This window comes from Falco biarmicus, chromosome 13, assembly GCF_023638135.1.
Source record: "Falco biarmicus isolate bFalBia1 chromosome 13, bFalBia1.pri, whole genome shotgun sequence".
In the NCBI taxonomy this organism is placed as follows: Eukaryota; Metazoa; Chordata; class Aves; order Falconiformes; family Falconidae; genus Falco; species Falco biarmicus.
In genome coordinates, this window is record NC_079300.1 from 6,705,680 (window position 1) to 6,716,678 (window position 10,999).

Genomic DNA, 10,999 nt, shown 5'->3' on the forward strand with positions numbered 1-10,999 from the left:
TATCTCCTTGTCCATGAATGCCCAAAACCCCAGGGAAGACTACAGAGGCTGGGGATTGCTCACATCCCATCGGGTGGTTTGCTGGGGTGCTGCACAAAGCTTGTAGTCCTCCGCCTACATTGTGTTTGCCCCTCAAGCCTGCTCAAGGCCAGCAGTGTGAGAGTGCCTTTGTAATGTGTTAATGATGGGAGCCACGTTACTCCCCAACAGTAAGTGTGCGTGACAAGTCTGGAGGCATTTGCTCTCCAAAATTTTGCGGCAGAGCTGTGCTTCTCTTGCTGAGGAAAAACAAATCAATGTGCTTTCAGGACATGGAGAAACATACAATCAGCATCACCACGTGCAGCTCCAAGATGAAATAGAGGCTGCTTTTTTTTTTTTTTTTTTTATAATTTCCTTTATGGTCCAAAAAATAGGGTTAATGAGAGGCTCAGGATTTTGCTCGCTCTTGAAGTCACTGCATGCATCAGCCCATAACTGAGATTGGGAAGGGCAGTAACACAAAAGCACTGGGCTTGGAAGGGAACAGAGACTTTTCTGCTGGTTAGAGTGCCGAGAGAGCCTGTTAAATGCCCCCCCAACATATTAATTATATTTGGTTATACTGATGTATTACATTGTGTGCTGAAATGACAGCCCTACTAAGGCTCAACAGCAAGCAGAAGTGACTGCAGAAACCTGTAAACCTGTGTTAATACAAGATGGATTAAATTTGTCTTTTTCTTCATCCTCTTTCACTGTACTTGCATAATCACATTTTAGAGGTAAAAGACGAATTGCGATCTAGCATTCACTTCTCTCTTCCCCCCTGCCCCTAACAGCAACAGCCAGGGCTTCTGGGAAGTGGAACTGTGATTTTGCTGTCTGATAGAGCTGGCAAAGCTGGACCCCATCACCTAACAAACTGCTTTGTGCAAAAGTTTGGCCAAGGACATGGGACTTGAAGCCAAACCCCTGGAGGTTTTACTTGTCTCTGGCCAGAAATCATGTTTCAGAGTGAAAAGCCATTAGCAAGCACATCTGCGTGAGGAAATTATTTTGCTCCTGTGAAGTTCCTGGTCTTTGTGCGGAGCTGGGAAGGAGTCTGCTGTGGTACATCACGTGGGGATGCATGGGTGGGAGGAGATGGCTGGGGTCAGTGGCGGGGGGGTGTACCCACTGCCCTGTGTGGGTGATGGACCTGCCAAAATGAACAGAGAGACTCCATGTTCCAGCTTCTCCAGGTGCTGCTTGCATTATGGCTGGGCAGTGTGTAGCTCCAGCTAAATGAGCCTGACAGCAAATAGTGTACAATAGTCTCAGTCATGCCAGGTGTTCCCAAGACATGCCAACTCCTGCAACCCCATTTGCTGGATACATGTCCATCTGGATCATCTGGAGGATTTTCTGGGAAGCTCCTGCATGTGTGCAGCCCCAGGGACCAGTCTAAGGGTTCATGGGCAGATACAAATCCCACTGTGGGAGCAGGTGTTGCATTGACCACTACCGCATGTTCGCTGCTGACGGTAGGGATGCAGAAGCAGGGCTTTGGAAGCATAGCCTGTGTTTCCTGTGCTCAGGCTCCCGTTGGCTGAGCTCTCTGGATGCTGCAGTGTCATCCAGGGGTTACTTATTTCTCATATAATTTTTATCTTGGGCTACTGTGCTGAGCACTCGAGTGGCACAGCTTAGAAACAGAAATGATGCTCGGAGTTGCCTGCACCAGCCCACAGCCTAAGGACTAACACCCAGAGGTGAGTGGATCCGCACCCCATCGCTCTGAGACAGTGTGGTTAGAACAAGGGGTTAAAACACCAAGTGCTTTAACTCCCTTTTTGTAAAATTGGGCTAATCTTGTTCATTGTGAGAGTAAAATCTAATCGCTGTGCTTCCACCTGGGGGTGAGGAGGGTGGTTCGGGGTGCGTGGAACAACAGAAGCATCACTGGGGTACGAGGAGTTAGGTAGATTATTATTTTTTTTTTGCTACTGAATTTTGCATTTACTTCTCAAGACTGAATTTACCTCCTCAGGCCACAGGGCTTTTGCAAATGATATAAATGGTACGGAAGCCTGTGAGGAAACGTTGACTGAAGGGCTCAGGGAACTGCTAGCAGTAGTAAGGAAACGCGCTGATCGATGCAAGCAAGTGTGGGGTGTCTCCCACGGAGCGGGGCCAGCTGCCTTCAAACCTGCCAAGGGACCAGCAGCACCAGCAGCCGCTGCAGCCACCCTCCCTCCTGCCTCCCCATGCCTCATCCTTGCCCCTCAGCAGATGAGGAGGGATCCACTACGGCAGATCCACAATGGAGAGGAGGTTCTCCTAGGTATCTAGGTATCTAATGGCTGCTGCTTTAAATATGGCTTATGCAAATGTCATTTGACACAAACTGACATAACTGCTGAGTATCTATCAACTGAAAATTTGACATGTAAGTGCCATTTTTCTAGTATATTTTATTTTTGGCAAGAAATACAATAGGACATGATTTTTCTGCCTGTGCATGCCTCCATCAAAGGTACTTCTCTAAATGAATGAAGCTTTCTGGTAAAGTGCTTTTGACCTATTTCATCACCAGTTTAACACGCTGCCAAGAAATAAAATGCAGCCAAATTGTTCCTGCTTATTTTTGAAGCTGTGGTAGAAAATGTAGAGTTAGAAAAGCTTTCAAAAATTGAACTGTTCAATGAATGCACCTCCAGCGATATCCTATATGGGCTGCTCACATCCAGGTCAGTGAGAACACAGAATTTTGACTCATAAAGCCCCTATATGGTTTTTTTTTCAGTCAGAACTGGCAAAGTTTGTTCCTACAGGAGTTTTCAGGAATGTAGCATGGTTCAACAGACTGAAAGAAATCTTACTGCAGAGCTACCCTGTCTTTCACACTTAATGAGCAGCCCAGCACCTGTAAGGGCTCTCGTCTTCCTTGCATGTAAAACAGACCTCAAAAGCCATGTCCAGACCCAAAATGGGGTGGGCTAGACACCCATGCTCTCTCACGTACGGAAGGCTTTGGGAAGAAGATGCCAGGAACGTGAGGTGCTGCAGAAATGCCCTGGGAAACAGAGGAGAAATGCTTAGCCTCTGCTAGAAAGTATTTGCCAGGATAGTCTACGCTGCAAACGCTGAGCAGCTGCAACAGGTGAGAGAGACGATTAAACCACCGCCAGCATTGCTTTTGCCAAGGCAGGTGGTTTGCCACCGCGTGCTCTGCCTGCAGCATCTGCTCTGCCTGCAGCATCTGCTCTGCCTGCAGCATCTGCTCTGCCTGCAGCATCTGCTCTGCCTGGGTAAAACCTGATAGAGCCCAGGCGGGAGGAACTTTGCCGCATGTTACCACCTGAGACAAATTCACGATACCTATTTTGGACTGACTTCAGTTAGCTGTTCCTAAGTAAAAAATGCTATTGAAAACTTGATTGCACTTTTTTTTGACAGTGGAGTTACTTCTTACAACTTGGGCAATAACCCTTGAGGCAAGCAATGCCGGATTCATCCAGCAGCACTGGTGGGGAGGTATGTATCTTTCTGGAGGCATCTGACAGTAGATGATTTTATCATGCAAAAGTGAAGGATATCCAGATGATTTTTCTTGTTTTCCATATAAAAGCAGTTCATTACGCACTGGCACCTGTTTGAAGAAGCAGACCCTACCCACCATCTGCTTCCCTACCAAGGGAAGCAAAAATAATGGATGGTATGGTGCCAGCTGCAGGAGGGACAGCTACAGTGTGAGTTAAATGCTTGAATGTTCCCCGCTAGATCTGAAATATTTTCCTGCTTGCGCAAGAGTCATATGAAGGTGGCTACTCTTATTTAATGAAAATGTGTGTATTTTGTTAGATTTGGCCTAAAGTTCAATGACTTGCAGAAATAAGTCCATTTCTGAAGTGAGGAGGAAGGAAGAAGCCCTTGTCTTCTCTCCCAATAAGCAGTCAGACCCCTTTCTTTCTGATTTCTGTGTCCCCAGATCAAATGTTTTAAATTCTAGACAAAGTTGTGGCAATTTGACAGTGTTGGTATAGTTAAAATTTACAGTCTTTCCTGATGGAGTGTTCAGCGGAATGAAATTGTTAGTATGTTTATAGTTTATATGCAGAAATTGAATGTGTTTACACTGAGCTTTGTTACAGTTACTCTAGTTTTAAAAACAAACCAAACAAACAAAACCAAACAAAACCCCCAAAGCAAAACAAAAAGCTCCAACCAACCAAAACCACTATTGTCTGATCAAGTTAGTTATACAGGTTTGGGGAAAAAAATTAAAACCCAACAATGCAGCTTCTCTGCTAGGTTAAAGCCTCTGTGGGACCATTCTGGCCACGCAGTTGCTTCCTATAACTGAGACACAGGTTCTACTTGCAGGGAACGGAGGCAGCCCGTGAAGTCTCGCACGCTGTGTGTGATCCTGGTACCCATTTTGTACCCCGTCCCGACACTGTGGGTTGCCTGCCCTGCCTGCTGCCAGCCCTGCAGCCCCTGGGGCCGTGCCCGGCTCCCCCGCACCGAGGAAAGGTACGTGGCAGCGCTGAGAGGACCTGATGGAGGCTCAGTTCTCCAGCCTGCGTGCAGCTATACCAGGTCCTCCAGCACCACTGACCCGGTAGGGCTATAAAGGGTCTCATCACTTTATTTCTTTTTCTGTTCACATTTAATACCACAGATACAGCTGAGATTTGAAACACTTATGTGACGCTGGGTGCGTGATCAGTTCATTTACACAGACATGTTGTTTTGTGAGCGCACATCTTCACAATCTTTTCAAGATTCCCAAATGTCTTGTTTCCCTGAGTTGCACGACATCTGCCATCAGATCTGTCAGTCAACGAGCGAGAGAACAAAATGGGTAACAAGGCGGATGTGGTTAGAGATGAAATGGGTGATGATCCTACAGTGCTGCTGCTCGTTTGTCCCCCAATTCCTTAATTTATAGGTTCACATACATCAAACCGGTGCTCACTGCCAGTGCTGGAGGGGGGGGCAGGACAGGCTCAGGTGCCACACCAAGGAGCAGTCATCAGCCCCCTGGCCCTAGCAAAGCAGGGGGTGATATAAAAAGACACAGTATATACAGAAGAGGCCAAATTCTCGAGTTATACCTGAGCAGCACCATCAGCTAAAGGTGTAACAGGCAGAAAATGGCCCATCAGCGTTAATAAGGAGTTTGAAGGCAGTAGGAATTCTGCTAACAGACAATTCATTACGGAGAATCGGTTGTGGACCAGCTGGTAATAAATACTAGAACAAAGTAAATAGAAAGCTGCTATTGTACATGCGTACTCTGAAGTCTATTAGCTGGACCACAAATTCTACATGTTGGTGTGACAGTAGATGCAATATAAGAAATAATTGTTAGCATAAAGGATGGAAAGTTCTCTGGTTTGTCTTTTCATGACATACTTGAGTTATAAAAATCAATTGAATTTAAGATTTTTATGGATCAAGTATGAGAATGTGTCTGTCTGCCTTTTTAATGCAGATTTTTCTATTACTTTGTCAAGTCACGTTGGTTAAAAAATGTTCTCAATTTAATACTGCAGCAAACTAGTACAACTGCATATCGGGCTTTACGGGGGGATGTGGTACTGGTAACCAGCTGATATGCTTTAAACAGAAACAAGTGGTGGTTTACAGGCAGGAGACTTGTACTCAGCAAAGTTTGGGGGTACAATGGTGCACAGCATAGGGACAGGTAGCCACAGACTTGTTACAAATATCGAAACAACTAAAAGCTTCCAAGTTCAAACACACTGAGTCATTCACAGTCAAGCTGAACAGAACAAGTACAGATGATTTAGCTAGTAAAAAAAAAAAAAACTTTGGTGGGAGATTACATTCCATATTTTTATAGCATCACTGCAATCCTGAAGTCAGCACTGTCCTTGTCCTACTGATATGTATTTTAAAAAAATATTTCAGTACAGTCATGTTCTAAGCCACTTCTGTGAAGGTTGTTCTGTTTGTTTGTTTCCTTTCTACTCGGACATGACATGAAGGTCATTGATTTTTAGCATGTTTAAAAATTATCTTTTTTTTTTCTTAAGAAATCATTTTTCTCATTCAGAGAAAAATGTTAGTTTCTTTAAAAATCAAAATTATGAAAAGTGTATCAAATTCCATGTTTAATATTCCAAAAAGGCAATTCAGTTTTCTCTCTCTAGGGTCTGGTTATATGCTAGCAAAATGCTTAGCAAAATTAAAGCTAACTCTGGAAAAATTCAGCTCAAATTAGCTGCTGCTGAAGTCACACAAACTCTCAAGTGGACTGGGCTATGTTTGCCTGTTAAGGATGGTAACGCCTAGCTCTCCTGCTACAGTCAGGGATAAAAAATCATATGGGCAAAAGCAGCAGAAAAATAATACTTGAGTGTTGCCAAATTCTGTAGCCATGTGTTTCCTTTTACAGTCTCAACGTTTAGTTTGTTTTTTTAAAAAATCTTTAACTGCCTACATTACATCTTTCAGCAAATCCAGATGATGACGAAAGTCCCACTTCAACGTTTCGATGTGTGTTTCTTGTCCTCTTCCTCTTCCATTATGGCTTTCTGGGAAATACAGGTAAGTGATGCTCTGGTACTAGAAATCACATGTCATGTGATGACGCTCTGTTCTGTCCAAACACGCGAACTTTCTTGCTTTGTGCTGGAGAGTCTTTTCTTTGGAAGGGGTTTGAGCCCAACCAGTCGGCAAGCGGCAACTCGGTACTTCTTTGACATGATGTTGTAGAGGATGGGGTTGATGGCTGCGCTAAGGTAGAAGAGGACAAAGGACACCAAGTTGCAGTACTGGCTGATCACTGCTATCTCCAAGGATCCAGCTTCAAAGGATTTGGAAAATAAGTATCGTCCTACGTGAAAAGGCAACCAGCAGAGTATGAAAGCAAATACCACCACAACTAAAATAAAAACAGCAGAAGAAATAGTGTTAAGTACAAGTATTAAAATATGGGTGATTAAAATCCTATCTTTTAAATCTATTTCTTTAACAAATTAATCACAAAGTGTGAAAACACATTTGATAAGTTTTCAGGTTTGTGCCTCTCAATACATTCTCTAGGAGTATAAATTAGCAATGCTTAATACACATTGATCATATCTAAACAGGCTTCCTGTATCTTGCACAACTAATCTGATGTAGCACACTTCTGACCTATAAAACTTATGTTTTCATAAATAGAGAATTAAAGAAACGAAATGGTGACTAAAAAAGTATAAGAACCTATCATCTGCAGTGTTTTAACAAAACCAAATTACATACACAATGTGGCAGACTCAACACTGTAGTTTATAATGAAACATGTAATCACTGGGAAGCAAAATTATTTAATACAAAGCAAAATTACTCAAGGCAGAACAAAATTATCTAAGGCAAAGGCCCAAAAATAAAATAAACCACCAGAATGTGAACTCACACAAGTGCATGTGCCGAGGCAAGAACAGAAGAGTAGTGTACCCCTCCATTTTGTTTGTCCATTTTTTGAAACATGAGTTACTCCAAGAGCAAAACTAAATACATAGCTGCATAATTATAGCTATATAGTATATCTGTGATATTACACTACCCCTGTGGTTGCATTTATATATGTAAATATGATGTATGTAGAATAATAGGGAAGCGTGTATCTTTGAACACTGGCCCGTTTGAATTTCCGTCCTAGAGAAAGGGAAATTTTCTGTTCATATCCTGTGTGCTATTGACCTTTATTATTTTTCATATTGCTTTGAGTGTGTCTATTAATATACCAGAGAGAGAGAAACCAGGGAACTCGAGCGAGGTTTTTTGATGTTCTTAAGCAATTTTTACCAGTTACCCTGTTCCCTCATGTTAGCAGTCTTGCTTTCTCATGTCAAGTCACAGCAGAATAATAATAATCAAAGAGCTAAGAGGGATGATTATAGACATCTTTCCCCCAAAGCTTTCTCCACAAACATTCCCAAGTTTAAAGGGATACTTATGCAGGACTTATGGTGGACTGTAAAGCACAGAGCCGAGGTTCAGAGGATGATTTCCAGCTCTGCATCTTCTTGAGCCAACCACTTCCATTTTTTCCTTCGTGTATCTTCACCTACAAAATTCAGATACTGTTCCCCTAGCTCTCAAGCAGAGTTTAATCCATGTAATGGATTTTACCACGATGGTCATTAGGAACAAATTTTTATGCATAGTCAGTATTTTACGTGTAGGCATGTATATCCCTGGTCTTTCAAATCAAATAGATCAAACCTAACAGTTTGATCTTCACACATGCAGAATCACACTGACTTCAACAGGAACAGGGTATGATAGCTCCTTTGCAAGTCAGGCTATACATTTAGGCGTTGAATTATGGACCTAGAGGCATAACCTTTCTCTACAATTTAAAAGAAGTGTTGATGCTAATCCCATTTACTTAATGTCCCATGACTTGCTAAAGTCTTAGAAAGAGCCTTCTAAATGTTGAGCAGAGTATTACAAGCAACGAGAGCAGACTGCATGGAGCATCTGCTGATACTGCACCCTTGCTAACTTCTTTCCATCAGACTGTTACCATTCAGAGAATATTGGCTCCCTGTCAGAAAAGAGTCTTGCCACTGCCTTGCTGTTCTCAGACCTTGTAAAAGAAAGCACAAAAAGGTGTCTGAAACATTGGAATGCTTGCAGCAATACTGCGGGCAGAAATTAACAGTTATTTCAAAAGTCATTATGGGTAAGTATATAGAAATCTAAACATGGTAGTAATATATGCTAGCTATGTAGTTATTGTAAGTAGAGATTCATAATCCTGAAACTCTAGGAGTGTAAATCATCATTTACTTCCAAGGTCACGCTTACCAGACTGAAGTAATTCTATTGATTATAAAATGTGGCTGAAAGGGCACAAAGAATGCCGCCCTTTTTATTATTCTTCCTGCTGTTGCATAGTGATAAAGTAGGATATGAACAAAAAATAAGTTAGGCTCCCTTTTAATAATTAAGGTACTTAAGACACACTGCCACCTCTTCATCTAGCTCATTAGCCCATCACTTCAACATAGATGAAAAAAGCACAGCAGAGATGCCACTTGTGAAGCCGCCTTCTTGCAAAGCATCTCACCCCCACTGAAATCCACGGAATGACTTGCACTGTGGAGGACTTTTTGCTTGAATAAAAGTACGCAGCAGCAGGATTCTGCAGTTTTCAGACACTAAACTGCAGAACAACTTTTTGGTTTTGTGCATCAAACTCCCACCACATGCACTGACTTAGTATGTTAAAATTTGTGTTTCCATGTGCCAACAATATCTGTTGTTTAAACCATTCAGTAATGGAAACAGAGTTAGGAATGGCAGTGTCTGTCCTCTAGATCCTGTTTTCTTGAAGTCAGTGAGAATTTACAGGATCTCAAAGGAGACACAGTGCTCCCTGTTCAGCACATCCTGGTGTTTTGCTAATATAAAAATGCAGATTGATTTTTATAAGCCTACACAACCATGCTAGTAAATAACCCCAGTTGGTTAAAACCCTGGTACTCTCTTCTAAGTGCACATCATCTCCTGCTTGCTTAGTTGTCAGCAGCTCAACTGTGTGTTTGAGAAGGGTTCGGTTTTGTTTAAAAATCAGATAAACTACCCTTCTGTAAATAATGTCAGTATCCACAACCGAAGAGGAAAAATGTTCAAAAATCTCCAGGGCACGAGCTAATTGTAACAGTCACATTTGCCCTTGCCGGTGATTGTTATTAACATTTGTTTAACTGCTTGAGAGTCCCCAGCTCAAACCCATTAGAAATAAATCTAAGGATGGAGGAGAGTTATTTTACGAACACCTTGAGATGTAGCCCTTTGTATGAAACCTTTTCAGCAAATGCTTTCCTTTGGAAGCACCTACAGGGAACTACCAGGGCGCTCTCAGCCTCTCCGTCTCTCTCACACACACAAGCACACACATCCTTTGGAAAAACAGAGCAAGAAGAGTCGTACCTAACATTTTCACAGTTTGCTTGTTGTTCTTATCCCTGACGACAGTGTTTGGACCGATGTTCTTTCTCTTTCTCCTCCAGAGCTTCCTCCCGATGAGGCTGTACAGCACGGTCAGGCAAAACACGGGCAGGAAAAAGAAGATGCTGGAGGTCCAGACCATGATGGTGAGGAGCCCCGAGCGGATGGCGTACTCCGTGGCTCGGCACTCGTTGGTGCTCAGGGGGTTGGTGCCGTTCTCGTGCTCGACCCCCACCAAGATGAAGATGGGTCCGGCGCTGACGAAGGACACGGCCCAGAGGAAAAGGATGACCAGCTTAACCTTTCCCTTGGTGATGATCACTTTAGCTCGGAGGGGGAAGCAGATGGCGACGTACCGCTCCACGCTGAGGGCGGTGATGTTGAGGATGGTGGAGTAGGTGCAGCTCTCGCTGATGAACTGGAAGAGCTTGCAGAGGAGGTCCCCGAAGTTCCAGGGCCGGTACTGCCAGAGGCGGAACAGGTCCAGGGGCATGCAGAGGAAGATGAGCAGGTCCGAGAAGGCCATGCTGGACAGGTAGAAGTTGGTGGTGGTCCTCATGTCCCGGAACCGCGACACCACCAGCATGGTCGTGAGGTTGCCGACGATCCCGATGACGAAGAGGAGGACGCAGGCGACGGTGATGCCGGTGAGCACGGGCGCGGGGAAGAGGTGCAGCGGGGGCTCGGCGCCCGTCCGGTTCTCCGCGCCGCGGCCGCCCGCGCTCCCCTCCCGCATCCTGCCGCCGCGGGCTGCGCATCCCCGCGCGGCGCCCCCGCGCTCCGCCCCGCGCGGCCCGGCCGGCCCCGCTCCGCGCCGCTGCGCGCCCTGCGCCGCGCGCTCGGGCAGGTGCGGGGGGCGGGGAGGGCCCAGCGCCCCGCTCCGCCTCCGCCGGGCCCGCCGCTCCCCCCGGCCCCGGGAGGGACGGCGCTCGCCGCCGCGTCAGAGGGGACGTGGGCGCGCTGGCTCCGCGGGCGCGGAGCGGCCCCGCGCTGCCCCGGGGCCGAGAGCCAGCCCAGCGCCCGGCCGGCTGCCACAGCCGCACCGGCACCGGCTCTTCAA

General features: G+C 45.1%; 1 protein-coding gene across 1 annotated transcript; it reads right to left on the bottom strand.

The window, feature by feature from the left end:
* Positions 1 to 4,611: 4,611 nt before the first annotated feature.
* On the bottom strand, positions 4,612 to 10,999 carry GHSR (growth hormone secretagogue receptor). The gene is made up of 2 exons (XM_056359165.1): positions 9,922 to 10,999; positions 4,612 to 6,877 (listed from the first exon to the last, which is right to left on the bottom strand). Exons 1-2 carry the CDS (start codon positions 10,673 to 10,675, stop codon positions 6,573 to 6,575), a joined length of 1,059 nt encoding a protein of 352 aa, XP_056215140.1. The 5' UTR covers positions 10,676 to 10,999; the 3' UTR covers positions 4,612 to 6,572.

Coding starts and splice junctions, on each gene's coding strand:
- GHSR (XM_056359165.1), bottom strand. CDS start 10,675: ATGCGGGAGGGGAGCGCGGGCGGCCGCGGCGCGGAGAACCGGACGGGC. Junction 6,878..9,921: donor GCAAACTGTGAAAATGTTAG/GTACGACTCTTC, acceptor TTTTTATTTTAG/TTGTGGTGGTATTTGCTTTC.